The following is a 21,824-nucleotide window of genomic DNA, read 5'->3' as shown; positions in this document are numbered from 1 at the left end:
GCTCTTCTTAATTTCGATTGTTGAATTGTTTGTGAGTTTCAGAATTGGTGTACTACGTATTGGATTGGCAATTTGATGATAAAAATTCTAATTTAAATTACTACTTAACAATTATTCAGTGAGCAAGAGATCTAAGATATGGACTCCAACGCGGACCACCATGGTGGGTTCTGCTGCTCTCCAGCTCAAAGTAGACTACGAGCAAATCAAACAGCTTCCCACGGGCACGGCCGTCCACTCAGACGTCTTCTCCGCCGGGGGGCACAGTTGGAGGATTGACTGCTACCCGCATGGGTCCGATAAGTCCGACACGGGCGAGTGTTTCTCTATCTTCGTCAGGCACATGAGCAAAACCAGAAGAGTCAAGGCCATCGTGGAGGCCTTTCTGATGGACAGGAATGGCGAACCATGTAAATCATTCACAAAAAGGTCATGTGTTCATGACTTCTCAATCAACAACGTCGGTGATGATAAAAATTGCAGTGGTGATGATGATGACGATGACGGTGACAACTGGGGGTGGAGCAAGTTCGTCGACAGAGCTACTTTGGAGAAATATTACGTCACATTTGGGTGCACCGTCATGGTCTTAGATGACGGCTCTATTCCCGTGCCACCTTCAGATATTGGGATCCATCTCGGCTCCGTGCTAGATCGCAACGACGGGACTGATGTATCATTCATCGTCGAAGTTGAGACATTCCGTGCGCACCGGGTGGTGCTTGCCGCCCGCTCACCGGTATTTAGAGCAGAGCTCTTCGGTTCCATGGCTGAGGCTACACTGACATCCATCACACTACATGACATCACGCCTAAGATATTCAAAGTTATGCTTCGATTTCTATACACTGATGAATTGCCTGCAGAAATCGAGCTTGGTGATTCTTCCAGTGAGATGTTTCAGAATCTAGTTATTGCAGCTGATTGCTATGCACTTGACCGCCTGAAGATTATTTGTGCTAAAAAATTATGGGACAATGTATCGATAGATACAGTTTCAACTACTTTAGCTTGCGCCGAAACGTATAATTGTCCTCAATTGAAGAACAATTGCATTGACTTCTTGTTACTGGAGGAAAATTTCAAGGAGGCAGCGCTCACTAAAGGTTTTGCATTGTTGGTTTTGAAATTCCCATTGATCATTGCTGAGCTCAAAAATAGGGTTAGGACATACCATAGTACTCCCTCTGTCCTATAATGTAAGACGTGTTTTGACACTAATAAGATACATCGACATATATAGTTTTGGTATTTAAGAATATATGGCTTTAGTGTCGTGTTTTGGAATATTGATCCGTGGTATCTGGTAAGCATTTTGGGGCATTTATTTACCTTTATTTCATGAGCTTGGAGCTTGATCCTTAAACTCATCTTATTGCATGATCATAATCTAATCTTGCAGGGCGAAGCTTGGAAAAATATATCCAACATAGGTTTCACACTTTTTATGTTGACTGGTGTAAGAGTATTATGTCACTTATAAAAAAGATAGTTAGAAATCATTTGTGTCATTTGACCTCAGTGACTAGCTCCTGCATCACTTGGGCTTAGTTGCTACCGAGTTACATTCAGAAATGCAGGGTGGGGTGGAGGATAGATAACTCAGATGCAAAGCTAATGATATTGTGCCCAATTAATAGTTTATTTGTTTTTTATGTTTCCGATATCTTGGATAAGTCCTCTCCTGAAGTTTTAGCTCCATGGGTACTATTTGACCAATACAAGCATGTTGGAGGTGCAGACATCTGAGTTCTTTATATTGGCATGGCAGACTTCTGGAGTACACCATTTGCATACTTCAGGGTGAATTATTGTTCTGTTATTCATCTCATAACTGAACAATGATATCCAGATGTCCCCTCAGCAATGCTTCGTGGTTGTTTGGATGCTAAGAATTGGACGTCTGCTTTTGCAAAACCAGTTTTTAGAAGATTTTAGGAAAACAAGTTTTATTTAGTTCTTCTGTTAAGTCTATATAGCTTGTTTGGATGGGAGAAAACAGAAAACAGAAAACTGGCGCCAATGGAGTTGATGCCAGGCTGGCGCGGCGCTGCCGTGGGCGCACATGCCGTGGCGGGCACCAGCGTGGCACTTTCTGGCCGCTGCACTCGCAGTGCCCTGCAACACCTAAAAGAGACCGGGGCGGTTGAGATGCACCTTAAGAGCATCTCCAGCCGAGCTCCCAACAAGGCCCCTCCCCCCTCCCCCAAGGCCCTTTTTTATCGCCGGCGCCGAAAAATTGGCCCAGCTGCATTCCCAGGAGCCCACTTTTCGTCGGTTAGGGTCGAATTTGGCGCCGGCGGACCCAGGCCGAACACGGCTCCCGGGGGCGCCGAGGGAAACAGTTTTGCCGTGAAAGCCTGGCGGGCCTGCCCAGTCAACGACCCGGTGCGTCGTCGTCCTCATCGCCTCGGTTTCCCGCGGGGAATCAATTCGAAGGCTACCGCGCCGGTCAGCCTTCCATTGATGCCTCACGGGCGGCACAGTGAAGGTGTCGCGACGAGCGTCCTGCCCGCAACCGTGTACGCACGGCGGCGCCCTCTCGCCGCCCATGCCCGGCTATAAAAGCCGCTCCTTCCTCGCCGGAGAGCGCACACTCCATCGCCACAGAACCGCCAACGCCCCTCTCGACCTCTCACCGCGCGCGTCTCTCCTTTCCTCTCTCCACCGCCGACGAGCATGGCCGAGCGCTACCCAGGCGATGGTGCGGCGGCCAACGGCTTCGGCCGCCGCCACCTGCACGAGGACGAGGCACGCCTCCTCTACGAGGCCGACTACCCGGTGTCGCCAGACATGCGGGTGCCGGGCACGTGGAAGTTGAGCGCCGGCGGAGTCCCCGTGCCACCACTGCCCACCGGCGCTGCCCGACGCGCCGAGATAGCGCGCATCCGGTCCTCGCTGCCGCAGCAAGCGCGGAACGAGCCGAGGTACGCCCCCGAAAGCAACGCGCTGTGGACGGCGTACTTCGAACGCCGCCACGTCGACCAGCTCGCCGCCTCGAACGGCGTCGAGCCCCACGGCCGCCACAACTTCGAGGGGCGGCGCCGATGGTGGGGCGTCCCCGGCGCACCCTCGAAGCCGTCCTCGAGCACATCGAGGCCGGCAACACGCCGCGCTTGGAGTACCAGGCGCCCCCACCTTCTCTCGCCGTCGCGGCATAATGTAGGGTGAAACCCTATACGGCCGATCTTTCACGAAAGGAGCGGATCCCAACTAAGAACACGAAGAACACGAGGGAAAACACAAGAGAATCACTCAAACCAACAAGATTCGATTACACATGTGCTAGATCCTCGAAACACGAGAGGAGATACAAGATCCACGATCAACAAAGGACGATACAAAGGGTAACCGGTTCTTCTCCGTGAGGAGGTCTTGAATCCACGAGGGGATCTTCCCGTGAGGGGTCTTGAATCCAAGGTGGATCTTCTCCGTAGAGGGGCCGCGGTCTCTCTCGTGGAGTAGATCCGTAATGGATGAGCAAAGCTCTATCTCACATATGAGCTAAACCAATGCTAACCCTAAAATGGTGGAGGTGGGGGAGTATATATAGTCTAGGGCCACGAAGGGGTAAGTGAGGGGCGAAACAGGTACATGGGCTTCCGCCCAGAGACTTTGCGCGCGGGCAGGACGGAAGTTCCGGCCGGGTTCCGGGCTATCCAGAGAGTTGGTGCGCTCGGGGCTGGTCTGGACTCCGGGGGGCGGAGGTTCCGGGCCGGCCGGAAGGTCCGGGGGCCGGAAGTTCCGGGCTTTCCAGAAGCTTGTCCCTGCTTCTTCTTCCTTCTCCTCTTCCATGCTTGGCCTTGGCCCTTGGATCCTCCATGGTCATCTCAGTTGTACCTGAGTATATGCAAGGTCCATGCATGAGGTAGTAGCCATGTCTCATATGTGGAAAGTGACGGTTCGAAGAGGAGTGAGTTCACCTTGTGTCCAATGGTGTATGGTCGAGGTCTCATTGTATGTCCTCTTGGGGCTTGGGGAGTAGTCGAAGTGTACATGGGGATGATCATAGGATGCTCCGCATCATCTCCCCCCCTTGAGAAAGATCCGACCTCGGATCGTGATCCTCATCACCATGGAAACGGGTGTCGTGGACGGACTTGTAGTTGGACGGAGTTGAAGACATGGCGCAATCCAAGTACTCCAAGGTGTCTTCGGTATGTGGTACATGCAAATTGAGCAAACACAAAGTACACTTGGAAATACGATGGTTAGCGCACACAAAGTGTCCATCAAATAAGTGTGAGTCCGTGCGAAGAGATAGTGCATGGCAAGGCACAAGATGCTTATTTAAAAGATGTAGAATGATACGGAAAGCATTCATGGGAGCAAAAACATTGTTGTACGCACAAAGGTGTTGTGAATGTGATTAATTTCACCATTGTGCGAAATGATGTCATAATGGGATGGTGTATCAAAAGCATGAACATGGCAATGGATGCTCAATATGTGTATGTTATCATGCAATTGATGGTGGACAATATGATCAGGATGTATGAATATGCCATCAAGAAAGATCACAACAAATTTGCTAAGGAAATGCACAAGCTCATATATCATGGATGACATGGAAATATGTGCAACAAGACAAGCATAATGTGAGTCAATCCATGCATAGTGTGCAAACTTGTGGTGAGTATGATATGTCCATCGAGCATGACATGTGTGAGCACAATCAACAAATATGGAGGTGCTGGTGTACCAAAGCTCGATGTCGTGGCATGAGTGGAGTTCCGAAGGTGCATCCAATAAGTCCGAGCGCTCCTCAATGTGAAGGTCCATAGAGACAATCTTCAATGCCGGTCCTCCCTCCAATAGATGTATCATGTAGACAAGAAGAAATAGACAACAATGAAAGAATGACCCATCCAATATGCGTAATTGAGGATGGCTCAAAGGGAAGGAGGTCACCTTTAGGAGTTTCTCAAGGATGATGGAGTTGCGCATCTTGTATGCCTTCACATAACCAATATGTCTCGTGATGGTACCACCTTGTGAATCCTTCAAAATGAAAGAACATGACAAACACTCGGCAAAACAAATGAGGTTAGTGCAAATGCAACACCTATCATTCGTGTGGTAAGATACCAAACAAGTGTATGCATCATGCTCATCATAAGAAAGGACAAGGGAGCATTTCATAGTATGGAGGCATATGATGCGATAACAACCAAAGGCATTAGGCTCAATCAAACAATCAGGCATCACATGTAATATGTCCAAGTCTCCACGATCAATAAGCATAGCAAGTTGTCACTCAATACAAGGGGATATGAGAGATGCCACTAATGGAGACAAGAGACAGTGATCAAGACAAATCAAGTGAGAGGCATGAACATATATGTCATCAACCCAAGAAAGCGAGTAAGAATGGAACATGGGTGATGCGACAAAGCAAACAATCATAGTGATCAAGTCATGCAAGCTAGTAGTGCGAAGATGCAACATACTAGAGGTAATCATGGCAATCATGTCATGGGTGCAAATAGTGGGCATATATAATGCACAGGACATATCACAATCATGAAAACAAGATATGAGCAAAGTAAGTTCATGGTGTTGGCAAGAAGTCCTATGTAAATAGCAATGGAACATCATGACTCTCCCAACACAATAAGCATCAATAGCATGGGGCACAAAGAAATCATGGCAATAGCTACTAGGATCTCCACCAAGCATGCAAATACACATAGGAGTATCATAATTGCGAATCATGGGTAGATGCAAGCAAGGGTCACAATTGCATGGCAAAATCATGTAAAGAAGTGTAACATGCAAAGTGAACAAGATACAATGGGCATAAAGTGACAAGTGATATATAGCCCATAGCCGTGTGAGAGCCAAGTAAAAGAGATGCGCGTAGTCCTTGTTGGGGAACGTAGCAGAAATTCAAAATTTTCTACGCATCGCCAAGATCAATCTATGGAGTATTCTAGCAACGAAGGGAAGGGGAGTGCATCTACATACCATTGTAGATCGCGATGCGGAAGCGTTGCAAGAACGCGGATGAGGGAGTCGTACTCGTAGCGATTCAGATCGCGGTTGATTCCGATCTAAGCACCGAAGAACGGTGCCTCCGCGTTCAACACACGTGCAGCCCGGTGACGTCTCCCACGCCTTGATCCAGCAAGGAGAGAGGGAGAGGTTGGGGAAGACTCCATCCAGCAGCAGCAGGACGGCGTGGTGGTGGTGGAGGAGCGTGGCAATCCCGCAGGGCTTCGCCAAGCACCGCGGGAGAGGAGGAGGAGGGAGAGGGGTAGGGCTGCGCCGAAAGAGAGACGTTCTCATGTGTCTTGGGCAGCCCAAACCTCAACTATATATAGGGGGGAAGGGGGCTGCGCCCCCCTCTAGGGTTCCCACCCCAAGAGGAGGCGGCCAGCCCTAGATCCCATCAAGGGGGTGGCCAAGGGGAGGAGAGGGGGGGGGGGCGCCCCACTAGATGGGCCCTAAGGCCCATCTGGACCTAGGGTTTGCCCCCTCCCACTCTCCCATGCGCCTTGGGCCTTGGTGGGGGGGGGCGCACCAGCCCACTTGGGGCTGGTCCCCTCCCACACTTGGCCCACGCAGCCTTCTGGGGCTGGTGGCCCCACTTGGTGGACCCCCGGGACCCTCCCGGTGGTCCTGGTACATTACCGATAACACCTGAAACTTTTCCGGTGACCAAAACAGGACTTCCCATATATAAATCTTTACCTCCGGACCATTCTGGAACTCCTCGTGACGTCCGGGATCTCATCCGGGACTCCGAACAACATTCGTTAACCACGTACAAACTTTCCCTATAACCCTAGCGTCATCGAACCTTAAGTGTGTAGACCCTACGGGTTCGGGAACCATGCAGACATGACCGAGACGTTCTCCGGTCAATAACCAACAGCGGGATCTGGATACCCATGTTGGCTCCCACATGTTCCACGATGATCTCATCGGATGAACCACGATGTCGGGGATTCAATCAATCCCGTATTCAATTCCCTTTGTCTATCGATATGTTACTTGCCCGAGATTCGATCGTCGGTATCCCTATACCTTGTTCAATCTCGTTACCGGCAAGTCTCTTTACTCGTTCCGTAACTCACATCATCCCGTGATCAACTCCTTGGTCACATTGTGCACATTATGATGATGTCCTACCGAGTGGGCCCAGAGATACCTCTCCGTTTACACGGAGTGACAAATCCCAGTCTCGATTCGTGCCACCCAACAGACACTTTCGGAGATACCTGTAGTGCACCTTTATAGCCACCCAGTTACGTTGTGACGTTTGGTACACCCAAAGCATTCCTACGGTATCCGGGAGTTGCACAATCTCATGGTCTAAGGAACTGATACTTGACATTAGAAAAGCTCTGAGCAAACGAACTACACGATCTTGTGCTAGGCTTAGGATTGGGTCTCGTCCATCACATCATTCTCCTAATGATGTGATCCCGTTATCAACGACATCCAATGTCCATGGTCGGGAAACCGTAACCATCCATTGATCAACGAGCTAGTCAACTAGAGGCTTACTAGGGACATGGTGTTGTCTATGTATCCACACATGTATCTGAGTTTCCTATCAATACAATTCTAGCATAGATAATAAACGATTATCATGAACAAGGAAATATAATAATAACCTATTTATTATTGCCTCTAGGGCATATTTCCAACAGTCTCCCACTTGCACTAGAGTCAATAATCTAGTCCACATCACCATGTGATTAACACTCATAGGTCACATCACCATGTGACCAACATCCAAAGAGTTTACTAGAGTCAACAATCTAGTTCACATCACTATGTGATTAACACTCAATGAGTTCTGGTTTGATCATGTTATGCTTGTGAGAGAGGTTATTAGTCAACGGGTCTGAACCTTTCAGATCCGTGTGTGCTTTACGAATATCTATGTCATCTTGTGGATGCTACCACGCGCTACTTGGAGCCATTTCAAGTATCTGCTCTACTATACGAATCCGGTTTACTACTCAGAGTCATCCGGATTAGTGTCAAAGTTCGCATCGACGTAACCCTTTACGACGAACTCCTTTTCACCTCCATAATCGAGAAAATTCCTTAGTCCACTAGATACTAAGGATAAGTTCGACCGCTGTCATGTGATCCTTTCCCGGATCGCTATTGTACCCCTTGGCCAACTCATGGCAAGGAACACTTCATGTGCGGTATACAGCATAGCATACTGTAGAGCCTACGTCTGAAGCATAGGGGACGACCTTCGTCCTTTCTCTCTCTTCTGCTGTGGTCAGGTCTTGAGTCTTACTCAATACTCACACCTTGTAACACAGCCAAGAACTCCTTCTTTGCTGATCTATTTTGAACTCTTTCAAAATCATGTCAAGGTGTGCGTTCTTTGAAAGTATCATCGGGCGTCTTGATCTATCTCTATAGATCTTGATGCCCAATATGTAAGCAGCTTTATCCAGGTCTTCCTTTGAAAAACTCCTTTCAAACAACCCTTTATGCTTTCCAGAAATTTTACATCATTTCGGATCAACAATATGTCATTCACATATACTTATCAGAAATGTTGTAGTGCTCCCACTCACTTTATTGTAAATACAAGTTTCTAACAAACTTTGTATAAACCCAAAAACTTTGATCACTCCATCAAAGCGTATATTCTGACTCCGAGATGCTTGCTCTAGTCCATGGAAGGATCGCTGGAGCTAGCATACCTTTTAGCATCCTTAGGATGGACAAAACCTTTCTGTTTGTATCACATACAACCTTTCCTTACGAAAACTGGTAAGGAAACTTGTTTTGACATCCATCTGCCAGATTTCATAAATGCAGCTAATGCTAACACGATTCCGACGGACTTAAGCATCGGTACGGATGAGAAAATCTCATCGTAGTCAACTCCTTGAACTTGTGAAAATACTCTTTGCCACAAGTCGAGCTTCATAGACGGTAACATTACCGTCCACGTCCGTCTTCTTCTTAAAGATCCATTTATCTCGGATTTCATGGCTTTTAACCATTTGTCGGAATATGGGCCCACCATCGCTTCTCCACAGCTCATAGGTTCATCGTTGTCCAACAACATGACTCCCAAGACAGGATTACGCATTACTCTGAAGTAGTACGCATCCTCGTCGTCCTACGAGGTTTGGTAGTGACTTGATCCGAAGTTTCATGATCACTATCATAAGCTTCCACTTCAATTGGTGTAGGTGCCACAGGAACAACTTCCTGTGCCCTGCTACACACTAGTTGAAGTGACGGTTCAATAACCTTATCAAGTCTCCACCATCCTCCCACTCAATTCTTTCGAGAGAAACTTTTCCTCGAGAAAGGACCTGTTTCTAGAAGCAATTACTTTTGCTTCCAGATCTGAAATAGGAGGTATACCCAACTGTTTTGGGTATTCTATGAAGACGCATTTATCCGCTTTGGGTTCGAGCTTATCAGCCTGAAACTTTTTCACATAAGCATCGCAGCCCCAGACTTTTAAGAAACGACAACTTAGGTTTCTCTAAACGGTGTCGTCTCAACGGAATTGCGTGGTGCCCCTTTTAAAGTGAATGCGGTTGTCTCTAATGCCTAACCCATAAACGATAGTGGTAATTCGATCAGAGACATCATGGTATGCACCATTTCCAATAGGGTGCAGTTATGATGTTCGGACACACCATCACACTGTGGTGTTCCAGGCGGTATTAATTGTGAAACAATTTCCATAATTTCATAATTGTGTGCCAAACTCGTAACTCAGATATCTCTATGATCATATCATAGACATTTTATCCTCTTGTCACGACGATCTTCAACTTCACTCTGAAATTACTTGAACCTTTCAATAATTCAGACTTGTGTTTCATCAAGCAAATACACTCAGCATCTACTCAAATCATCTGTGAAGTGAGAACATAACGATATCCACTGCATGCCTCAGCACTCATTGGACTACATACATCAAAATGTATTACTTCCAATAAGTTGCTCTCTTGTTCCATCTAACTGAAAACGAGGTCTTTCAGTCATCTTGCCCATGTGGTATGATTTGCATGTCTCAAGTGATTCAATATCAAGTGAGTCCAAATGATCCATCTGCATGGAGTTTCTTCATGCATATATACCAATAGACATGGTTTGCATGTCTCAATTTTTTCAAAAATGACTGAGTCCAAAGATCCATCTACATGGAGCTTCTTCATGCGTTCTATACCAATATGACTCAAATGTCAGTGCCACAAGTATGTGGAACTATTATTACTATTTTATATCTTTTGGCACGAACATGTGTATCACTACGATCGAGATTCATTTTAGGTGCAAGACCATTGAAGGTATTATTCAAATAAACAGAGTAACCATTATTCTCCTTAGATGAATAACCGTATTGCGATAAACATAATCCAATCATGCTCAATGCAAACACCAAATCTCGATGGTAGAGGGAGCATGCGATGCTTGATCACATCAACCTTGGAAACACTTCCAACACACATCGTCATCTCACCTTTAGCTAGTCTCCATTTATTCCGCAGCTTTTATTTCGAGTTACTAACACTTTAGCAACCGAACCGGTATCTAATACCCTGGTGCTGCTAGGAGTACTAGTAAAGTACACATTCATATAATGTATATCTAATATACTTCTGTCGACCTTACCTGCCTTCTCATCTACCAAATATCTAGGGTAGTACTGCTTCAGTGACCGTTCCCCTCATTACAAAAGCACTTAGTCTCGGGTTTGGGTTCAACCTTGGGATTCTTTACTAGAGCAGCAAATGACTTGCTGTTTCATGAAGTATCCCTTTTGCCCTTGCCCTTCTTAAACTAGTGGTTCTACTAACCATCAACAATTGATGCTCCTTCTTGATTTCTACTTTTGCGGTGTCAAACATCGCGAGTAGCTCAAGGATCATCATAACTATCCCTGATATGTTATAGTTCATCCCAAAGCTCTACTAGCTTGGTGGCAGTGACTATGGAGAACCATCACTATCTCATCTGGGAGATTAACTCCCACTCGATTCAAGCGATTGTGGTACTCAGACAATCTGAGCACATGCTCAACGATTGAGCTTTTCTCCCTTAGTTTGCAGGCTTAAGAAACTTGTCAGAGGTCTCATACCTCTTGACGTGGGCACTAGTCTGAAATCCCAATTTCAGTCTTCGGAACATCTCATATGTTCTGCGACGTTTCAAAACGTCTCTTGTGCCACAATTCTAAACCGTTAGCATTACGCATTGAACTATCACATAGTCATCAAAACGTGTATGTCAGATGTTCCGCAACATCTACAGACGACGCTGAGGTCCAGCACACCGAGCGGTGCATTAAGGACATAAGCCTTCTGTGCAGCAATGAGGACAATCCTCAGTTTACGGACCCAGTCCGCATAATTGCTACTACCAACTTTCAACTAAATTTTCTCTAGGAACATATCTTAAACAGTAGAACTAAAGCGTATGACATAATTTGCAAAGACCTTTTGACTATGTTCATGATAATGAAGTTCATCTGATTATTGAACTCCCACTCAGATAGACATCCCTCTAGTCATCTAAGTGAATCATGATCCGAGTCAAACTAGGCCGTGTCCGATCATCACGTGAGACGGACTAGTCATCATCGGTGAACATCTCCATGTTGATCGTATCTACTATACGACTCATGTTCGATCTTTCGATCCCTTGTGTTCCGAGGCCATGTCTGTACATGCTAGGCTCGTCAAGTTAACCTAAGTGTTTTGCATGTGTTCCGAGGCCATGTCTGTACATGCTAGGCTCGTCAACACCCGTTGTATTCGAACGTTAGAATCTATCACACCCGATCATCACGTGGTGCTTCGAAACAACGAACCTTCGCAACGGTGCACAGTTAGGGGGAACACGTCTCTTGAAATTTTAGTGAGGGATCATCTTACTTACTACCGTCGTTCTAAGCAAATAAGATGCATAACATGATAAACATCACATGCAATCAAATAGTGACATGATATGGCCAATATCATTTTGCTCCTTTGATCTCCATCTTCGGGGCGTCATGATCATCTTTGTCACCGGCATGACACCATGATCTCCATCATCATGATCTCCATCATTGTGTCTTCATGAAGTTGTCACGCCAACGATTACTTCTACTTCTATGGCTAACACGCTTAGCAATAAAGTAAAGTAATTTACATGGCGTTATTCAATGACACGCAGGTCATACAAAAAATAAAGACAACTCCTATGGCTCCTGCCGGTTGTCATACTCATCGACATGCAAGTCGTGATTCCTATTACAAGAATATGATCAATCTCATACATCACATATATCATTCATCACATCCTTTTGGCCATATCACATCACATAGCATACCCTGCAAAAACAAGTTAGACGTCCTCTAATTGTTGTTGCATGTTTTACGTGGCTGCTATGGGTTTCTAGCAAGAACGTTTCTTACCTACGCAAAAGCCACAACGTGATATGCCAATTTATATTTACCCTTCATAAGGACCCTTTTCATCGAATCCGATCCGACTAAAGTGGGAGAGACAGACACCCGCTAGCCACCTTATGCAACTAGTGCATGTCAGTCGGTGGAACCTGTCTCACGTAAGAGTACGTGTAAGGTCGGTCCGGGCCGCTTCATCCCACAATGCGCCGAATCAAGATAAGACTAGTAACGGCAAGAAGAATTGGCAACATCAACGCCCACAACTGCTTTGTGTTCTACTCGTGCATAGTAACTACGCATAGGCCTGGCTCATGATGCCACTGTTGGGGAACGTAGCAGAAATTCAAAATTTTCTATGCATCACCAAGATCAATCTATGGAGTATTCTAGCAACGAGGGGAAGGGGAGTGCATCTACATACCATTGTAGATCGCGATGCGGAAGCGTTGCAAGAACGCGGATGAGGGAGTCGTACTCGTAGCGATTCAGATCGCGGTTGATTCCGATCTAAGCACCGAAGAACGGTGCCTCCGCGTTCAACACACGTGCAGCCCGGTGACGTCTCCCACGCCTTGATCCAGCAAGGAGAGAGGGAGAGGTTGGGGAAGACTCCATCCAGCAGCAGCAGGACGGCGTGGTGGTGGTGGAGGAGCGTGGCAATCCCGCAGGGCTTCGCCAAGCACCGCGGGAGAGGAGGAGGAGGGAGAGGGGTAGGGCTGCGCCGAAAGAGAGACGTTCTCATGTGTCTTGGGCAGCCCAAACCTCAACTATATATAGGGGGGGAGGGGGCTGCGCCCCCCTCTAGGGTTCCCACCCCAAGAGGAGGCGGCCAGCCCTAGATCCCATCAAGGGGGGCGGCCAAGGGGAGGAGAGGGGGGGGGCCCACTAGATGGGCCCTAAGGCCCATCTGGACCTAGGGTTTGCCCCCTCCCACTCTCCCATGCGCCTTGGGCCTTGGTGGGGGGGGGGGCGCACCAGCCCACTTGGGGCTGGTCCCCTCACACACTTGGCCCACGCAGCCTTCTGGGGCTGGTGGCCCCACTTGGTGGACCCCCGGGACCCTCCCGGTGATCCTGGTGCATTACCGATAACACCTGAAACTTTTCCGGTGACCAAAACAGGACTTCCCATATATAAATCTTTACCTCCGGACCATTCTGGAACTCCTCGTGACGTCCGGGATCTCATCCGGGACTCCGAACAACATTCGGTAACCACGTACAAACTTTCCCTATAACCCTAGCATCATCGAACCTTAAGTGTGTAGACCCTACGGGTTCGGGAACCATGCAGACATGACCGAGACGTTCTCCGGTCAATAACCAACAGCGGGATCTGGATACCCATGTTGGCTCCCACATGTTCCACGATGATCTCATCAGATGAACCACGATGTCGGGGATTCAATCAATCCCGTAGTCAATTCCCTTTGTCTATCGATATGTTACTTGCCCGAGATTCGATCGTCGGTATCCCTATACCTTGTTCAATCTCGTTACCGGCAAGTCTCTTTACTCGTTCCGTAACTCACATCATCCCGTGATCAACTCCTTGGTCACATTGTGCACATTATGATGATGTCCTACCGAGTGGGCCCAGAGATACCTCTCCGTTTACACGGAGTGACAAATCCCAGTCTCGATTCGTGCCAACCCAACAGACACTTTCGGAGATACCTGTAGTGCACCTTTATAGCCACCCAGTTACGTTGTGACGTTTGGTACACCCAAAGCATTCCTACGGTATCCGGGAGTTGCACAATCTCATGGTCTAAGGAACTGATACTTGACATTAGAAAAGCTCTGAGCAAACGAACTACACGATCTTGTGCTAGGCTTAGGATTGGGTCTCGTCCATCACATCATTCTCCTAATGATGTGATCCCGTTATCAACGACATCCAATGTCCATGGTCGGGAAACCGTAACCATCCATTGATCAACGAGCTAGTCAACTAGAGGCTTACTAGGGACATGGTGTTGTCTATGTATCCACACATGTATCTGAGTTTCCTATCAATACAATTCTAGCATGGATAATAAACGATTATCATGAACAAGGAAATATAATAATAACCTATTTATTATTGCCTCTAGGGCATATTTCCAACAGTCCTTGCGTGAAGGGGATGGTGGGAAGGACAATCCACAGGATCCCAAATCGCCATTGCTCTCAAGAGCTCGTTTCGTCAACTCTTGGGATTGAGAGGTTGACGAGTATACATGAGTACCTACACAAAACAAAGGAAAAGGGAAAATTGTGTGTGCGTGGTATATGTACACATCATCCGTCATGATGCGCACGTGCAAGTGTTGGTTAGCACAAAATAGCCAATGCTCAAATAAATGAGATGCGTGATATAGAAACATGTCATCCATCATGATAGGTTTGTTATTATGTATAACATAATGGAGACTCAAATTGTGTAATGCATCACGAGAAATATGTAGAGCATTGTTATTCATGGAATGCATATGGTGCGAGCAATTATGGAAGCATGCAAAGGATAGGATGTCTCAAAATCTCCTAATATGTATGAGGAAACTATGGGGGTCTCCTCAGGATCATTAGTGGAAACATCTCATGGAGAATATTTACAACATCCAAAACAAAGCATATTTGGTTCTATGTGATCATGGCATGACATAGTAGATGAATTGCGCAAATCATGTAAAGGAAGCATGGCAATATCATCACATGAAAAACAAAAGCCAATGACCATCATCTCGTCATCTATGCCATAAGTGCAAATAGGATTTATTTTAATGGGGCATGCATAGTTACTATGTTGAGATTGAAATGATGCAATATGGGAGATCTCACTCATAGCATATGACAAGTTCAATGGATTGTCAAACATGAAGTGACCAATAGAATTTTCACATGATATACTATGGAGCATAGCATCACAACTAGGCAATTCAACATGCTCATCATCATATTCATCATAAATGGGTGGCATATCGAAACATGACATAGTATGCGATGAATCCATAAGGTGATCATCATCATGCAAGCAATCATTTGTAAGATAGCCCACTAGTGGGACAAGAGGAGTACCATCACCTATGTTACCTTTGGAGCATCGCTCATGTGTTGTAGGTGTGGTGTCAAAGACCAAGTCGTGGTCATATTCATCTTGATGGAACCATGTGGGGGGTGCATCATCGTCCACCATGGCCATCGTCGTCTCCATTGGAGGTATGGACTCGTCGAGGATAGGCATGTCGTCATGTAGGAGACCTAGCACCAAAGAACAAAACACACTAGGGGTAGAGGTTAAGTCGTTAGAAATTGTAGTGGCCTCACAATCCGTCTCAACTACCTCACTCACTAAGTGTTGTGGCTCACTCACTCCCTCTTGGATGCTCTCACTCGTATGGTTGGTGGAGTCACTCAAATGGCTCGCAACCTCACATAGGATGTGTAGCATGCTCTCAAGTGTGGGGCTAGTGGTGGTCACACTCATCCTCTCATAGGAAATGCTCTTAGTGTCATGTATGGTGGAGTCACTCATGTCACTCATGTAGTAGTGGCTCTCCTCACATGGCACTTGGGGCATCTCGTCATATGTGGGTGTCGGAGAGATGTAGGTGCAAACGTCTCCATGCTCAACTCCTATCACCGCCTTGGTTGAAGGGCGTCCCATGCTCAACCTCCTCATCCATAGTGCCTCCAAAGATGAATGCCGTAGGATGTGGCAAAACATCACTCTCCTCCGAGACAAAAGATAAAGTCTCATAGCTTGACTCGGAGTATGTGTCCAATATGGGCACTGTCTTCATGTTGTTGAAGAGGTTCGTGCTCGTTGCCGTGGTCGAAGGGGATGGCCCTTGCTCGACCTTCTTGTCACCGTCTTGTTGTTGGAGGCCCATATGATGTGGCACCTCGTAGCTCGTCTCCATGACCGAAGGGAATTTCCCATGCTCGGCCATCTTCCTTGAGGGGCTTCCGAAGATGGAAGGGTCGCCCTCACTTGTAGGTGGTCGCCATGTCGTTGAAGATGTCGATGTAGGCGAACTCGTGGGAAGTAGGCGAAGATGTCGTACGTCCAAAGGCGAAGATGCCTTGATAGCACTTGGCGAAGATGCCGAAGTGGTGGTGGTAGCCGTAGCTCCGTCTTGGTGGTGCTCGTCTCGCGGTCTTCTCTTTTTCTCATGGAGCTTGGACATGGCGTGAAGTAGCGCTTGTTGGGACTTGTGCATTTGCGCTTGTGGAGCATCTTCATGTTGATGGTGTTGTTGTCGTACTTAAGCTCGTAGTAGATGTCGTTCATCGTCGTCGTGCACATGTTTCTTGGAGGTGACTTGCCCTTCATGACGATGTGTATCACGAATGTGATGGTGGTCGCCATGGAGATGTGGACTGTGACGCCCCCGATTTGACCGTACACTAATCATGCACGCAAATGTGTACGATCAAGATCAGGGACTCACGGGAAGATATCACAACACAACTCTAAAACATAAATAAGTCATACAAGCATCATAATACAAGCCAGGGGCCTCGAGGGCTCGAATACAAGTGCTCGATCACAGACGAGTCAGCGGAAGCAACAATATCTGAGTACAGACATAAGTTAAACAAGTTTGCCTTAAGAAGGCTAGCACAAAAGTAGCAACGATCGAAAAGGCAAGGCCTCCTGCCTGGGACCTCCTAACTACTCCTCGAAGCCGAACTCCATGTAGCATCATCCTCGGGATCTCTAGCTCCTGGACTCCAGCATCTGGTTGCGACAAACCGGTATAGAAAGGGGAAAAGAGGGAGAAAAGCAACCGTGAGTACTCATCCAAAGTACTCGCAAGCAAGGAGCTACACTACATATGCATGGGTATATGTGTAAAGGGCCATATCAGGGGACTGAACTGCAGAATGCCAGAATAAAAGGGGGATAGCTAGTCCTGTCGAAGACTACGCTTCTGGTTATCTCCATCTTGCAGCATGTAGAAGAGAGTAGATTGAAGTCCTCCAAGTAGCATCGCATAGCATAATCCTACCCGGCGATCCCCTCCTCGTCGCCCTGTTAGAGAGCGATCACCGGGTTGTATCTGACACTTGGAAGGGTGTATTTTATTCAGTATCCAGTTCTAGTTGTCATAAGGTCAAGGTACAACTCCGGGTCGTCCTTTTACCGAGGGACACGGCTATTCGAATAGATAAACTTCCCTGCAGGGGTGCACCACATAACCCAACACGCTCGATCCCATTTGGCCGGACACACTTTCCTGGGTCATGCCCGGCCTCGTAAGATCAACGCGTCGCAGCCCCACCTAAGCACAACAGAGCGGTCAGCACGCCGGTCTAACCCTATGCGCGCAGGGGTCTGGGCCCATCGCCCTATGCACACCTGCACGTTGCGAACGCGGCCGCGAGCAGACCTAGCAACCCACACGATCACGGCGGTTACGTCAAAGCGGTCCAACACGGCGCGCGCCACTCAGTCGCTGACGTCACGAAGGCTTCGGCTGATACCACGACGCCGGGATACCCATAACTACTCCCGCGTAGATGGTTAGTGCGTATAGACCAAATGGCCAGACTCAGATCAAATACCAAGATCTCGTTAAGCGTGTTATTTATCCGCGAACGCCGACCAGGGCCAGGCCCACCTCTCTCCGGGGTGGTCTCAACCTGCCCTGTCGCTCCGCCACAAAGTAACAGACGGGGGCCGTCAGGAACCCAGGCCCACCTCTACCGGGGTGGAGCCACCTGTCCTTTCAGCCCCCTCATCAGAATCACTTGCGGGTACTCAACGAGCCGACCCGACTTTAGTCACCACATGTGTCAGGTATATAATGTATATAGTATATACCCGTGATCACCTCCCGAAGTGATCACGGTCCCGTAGTATAGCAAGGCAGACGGACAAGAGTGTAGGGCCACTGATGGAACACTAGCATCCTATGCTAAGCAGTAGGATAGCAGGTAAGGGTAACAACTGTAGCAACAATGTCAGGCTATGCATCAGGATAGGATTAACGGAAAGCAGTAACATGCTACACTACTCTAATGCAAGCAGTATAGAGAAGACTAGGCGATATCTGGTGATCAAGGGGGGGCTTGCCTGGTTGCTCAGACAAGAGAGAGGGGTCGTCGGTGACGTAGTCGACCACAGGGGCATCAGCATCGTCACGGGGTCTACCGAAGAGAAGAGGGGGAAGAAACAGTAAATACATAGCAAGCAAGTACATAACAGGACAACAGGCAGAGCTAGACGTGTTCTAACGCGGTATGAGGTGATACCGGTGAAGGGGGGAGACATCCGGGAAAGTATCCCCGGTGTTTCGCGTTTTCGGACAGAGGAACCGGAGGTGAAATGTTACAGGTTTGCTATGCTACGGATGTGTGGCGGACGAACGGGCTGCGTATCCGGATTCGTCTCGTCGTTCTGATCAACTTTCATGTAGAAAGTATTTTCATCTGAGCTACGGTTTATTTTATATGATTTTCTAAAGTTTTAAATCATTTTAGAATTTATTTAATTTATTTAATTCAGCATTATCCAGAATAGTGCCTGCTGACGTCATCATGACGTCAGCATGATGTCAGCAGTCAACAGGGCGTTGACTGGGTCAAACTGACGTGCGGGACCCACCTGTCATTGACGGATTAATTAATTAACTAATAGTTTAATTAGTTTAGTTATTAGATTAGTTTAATTAATCAAAAATTAATTAGGTTAATTAATTATTTTTAATATATTATTATTATTATTATTATTTTTATTCCCATTTTTTTATCTTTTTATTTTACGTTCTGGGGGTGGGGTCCCCGTGTCAGTGGCTCAGGGGGGTGCAGCGGGCGCACTGGTGCGGGTGCTCGCACCCGACGCCATGAGAGGCGAGGGCGGGCGCGCCTGGGGCCTCGGTGGCCAGCGACAACGGGAGCAGCACCGGGCGTGGGGAGTTGCGGGGCACGCGCGCCGGCGAGACGAGCCGTGCCGGCCTTCGGCAGGCGCGGGGGGAGCGCGGTAGGCGCCGGCGGCGGAAGGCGCAGCCCCGGCGCGGCAGCACGGGCAAGCAGGGCCCGAGGCCACCGCGAGCGGGCGGCAAGGCGGAGCGGGGTCGCGCGGGCAAGGCGCCGTGAGCGCGGGCGCCGGACGCGCACGGGCGTGGAGGACACGGTCGAGGCCAGATCGTGTGCGAGCGCGAGGGGGCGAGGCGGTACGGTGCGGTGGCCGTGGTGGCGTTCGGCGATCCAAACGACGCAACGGAACTGGCGACGGTGATGGGGATAGAAGAGGAGGCGCTCACAACCGGTGTAGGGGAATGGCAGAGTGCTCGGGGTGGTCGACAGGGACGCGGTCGACGACGAAGAGGAAGGCGAGGCGGCTCCGGCGAGCGGCTTGAGGAGGAGACGAGGAGGCGAGATCCGGCGGGGAAGGCCCGGCGACGGCGGGGTCCAGTGGCATCGGAGGCGTCTTGGCGATGGCGGAGCGGTGGTGGCGACGGGCACCAGGGGCGACGGGATCTGGCAAGCAACGGGGGCGCCGTTGCGTCCCGATCCAGAACAGGGAGGAGGTCGAGGACGGGTGATGGGGCGCGGCCGTCGGGGCGGCGCCCGGGGCAATGGGCGACGGCGTCAAGTCGGGGGGGGGGGGGGACGGGCGTGCGGGAGGAGGGGATCGAAGCTCCTCCGCGCGTCGGCGTGTGTGTGGGTGGGTGCGTGCGTCGTGGGTGGCGGCGCAGGGAGGGAACGGGGGGAGAGTGGGGGGATCGTGCGGGAGAGGGTGGGTGAGGCCTAGGGTTTGCGGGAGTGGGGGACGGTTGGGCCGGCCAGGCGGCCTGGTGGTCTGGAGGCCTGCTGGGCCGTGGCCCAGTGGGCCAGGGGGTTGTTTTTTTTTTTTGTAGTTTCTTTATTTAATTTAATTTTTGTTTTACAAAAATTACCACTAGTGCCTAAATTTGTAGTTAACAACAAACTACTGTGAGATTAATCCCATAATAAAATAGTTTTAGCACTTTATAAATTCAATAGGCATTTGTTTAATTGTTTTCACTATTGTTTTAATTGTTTTAGAGCCTTTAAACATTTTATCAAAACTTGGTTTCTCCACCATAATTGCTTACGATTTCTTTGAAACAACCCGAACATTTTAGTTCTTGTTTTTGAAAACTTTTGTTGTTTGCCATATTTTGAAATTGAATTTTTATCCGGTTTTGAACGAACGCGAGATTATCAACACTAACAAAGGTGACGTGGCATCATTAGCGTAGGTTTACTGTAGCATAATTATCCGGGCGTCACAGGACGCGGACGACTTGCACTTGTATCATGTTTGCGCTCCGAAGACTTGTGACTTGAACGTCGCCGCCTTGAGGATGACGAAGGGAAAGTAGACTTGATCAAGGCTCGAATCTCCTCCATCCTTGCATCTTGCTCCTCCTTTTGTGCGGAAAGCTTGTTGTCGATGTAGTCCCTTTTCCTTGCTTCGGAGTGTTGTATGTCGATGGCGAAGTTGTCGATGCGCCATCGCAATCTTGATTGTGCACCTTGCTTTGGGTGTACCAAACGTCACAACGTAACTGGGTGGCTATAAAGGTCCACTACAGGTATCTCCGAAAGTGTCTGTTGGGTTGGCACGAATTGAGACTGGGATTTGTCACTCCGTATTACGGAGAGGTATCTCTGGGCCCACTCGGTAATGCATCATCATAATGAGCTCAATGTGACTAAGGAGTTATCCACGGGATCATGCGTTATGGAACGAGTAAAGACTTGCCGGTAATGAGATTGAACGAGGTATAGGGATACCGACGATCGAATCTCGGGCAAGTAACATACCAATAGACAAAGGGAATTGTATGCGGGATTGATTGAATCCCCGACATCGTGGTTCAACCGATGAGATCATCGTGGAACATGTGGGAGCCAATATGGGTATCCAGATCCCGCTATTGGTTATTGGTCGGAGAGGTGTCTCGGTCATGTCTGCATGGTTCCCGAACCCGTAGGGTCTACACACTTAAGGTTCGGTGACGCTAGAGTTGTTATGGGAAATAGTATGTGGTTACCGAAGGTTGTTCGGAGTCTCGGATGAGATCCGGAGATGACAAGGAGCTCTGGAATGGTCCAGAGGTGAAGATCGGTATATTGGACGAAGGGTATTGGAGTCCGGAATTGTTCCGGGGGTACCAGGCTATGGCCAGCATGTCCGAAAGGGGTTTCGGAGGCCCCGACAAGCGTTGGGGGGGGGGCTTATGGGCCAAGGGGAGGGGGCACATCAGCCCACTAAGGGGCTGAGCGCCCCTCCCACCCCATCTCACGTAACCTGGAGAGGTGGGGGTGCCTCCCCAAGGGCGGCCACCCCTCCCGGCTTGGGGGGCAAGTTTCCTAGGGGTGGGGGCGCCCAAACCAATCTAGGGTTTCCCCTGTGGCCGCCGCCCCTCCCCTAGGGAAACCCTAGGGCGCCGCCTCCTCCCCC

The 21,824-nt window shown here is 48.6% G+C and overlaps 1 protein-coding gene across 1 annotated transcript; it reads left to right on the top strand.

Annotated features, from left to right (window-relative positions):
• Positions 1-268: 268 nt before the first annotated feature.
• On the top strand, positions 269-1,263 carry LOC109787514 (BTB/POZ and MATH domain-containing protein 1-like). Its single transcript, XM_040396402.3, has one exon. It carries the CDS (start codon positions 344-346, stop codon positions 1,196-1,198), a length of 855 nt encoding a protein of 284 aa, XP_040252336.3. The 5' UTR covers positions 269-343; the 3' UTR covers positions 1,199-1,263.
• The last annotated feature ends 20,561 nt before the right edge of the window (positions 1,264-21,824 follow it).

This window comes from Aegilops tauschii, chromosome 7 (genome assembly GCF_002575655.3).
Source record: "Aegilops tauschii subsp. strangulata cultivar AL8/78 chromosome 7, Aet v6.0, whole genome shotgun sequence".
In the NCBI taxonomy this organism is placed as follows: Eukaryota; Viridiplantae; Streptophyta; class Magnoliopsida; order Poales; family Poaceae; genus Aegilops; species Aegilops tauschii.
The sequence above is the reverse complement of the archived record's forward strand: the minus strand, read 5'-3'. Positions and strand labels throughout refer to the sequence as shown.

Excerpts from the sequence above, each read along its gene's own strand:
- LOC109787514 (XM_040396402.3), top strand. The coding sequence starts at position 344 with ATGAGCAAAACCAGAAGAGTCAAGGCCATCGTGGAGGCCTTTCTGATG.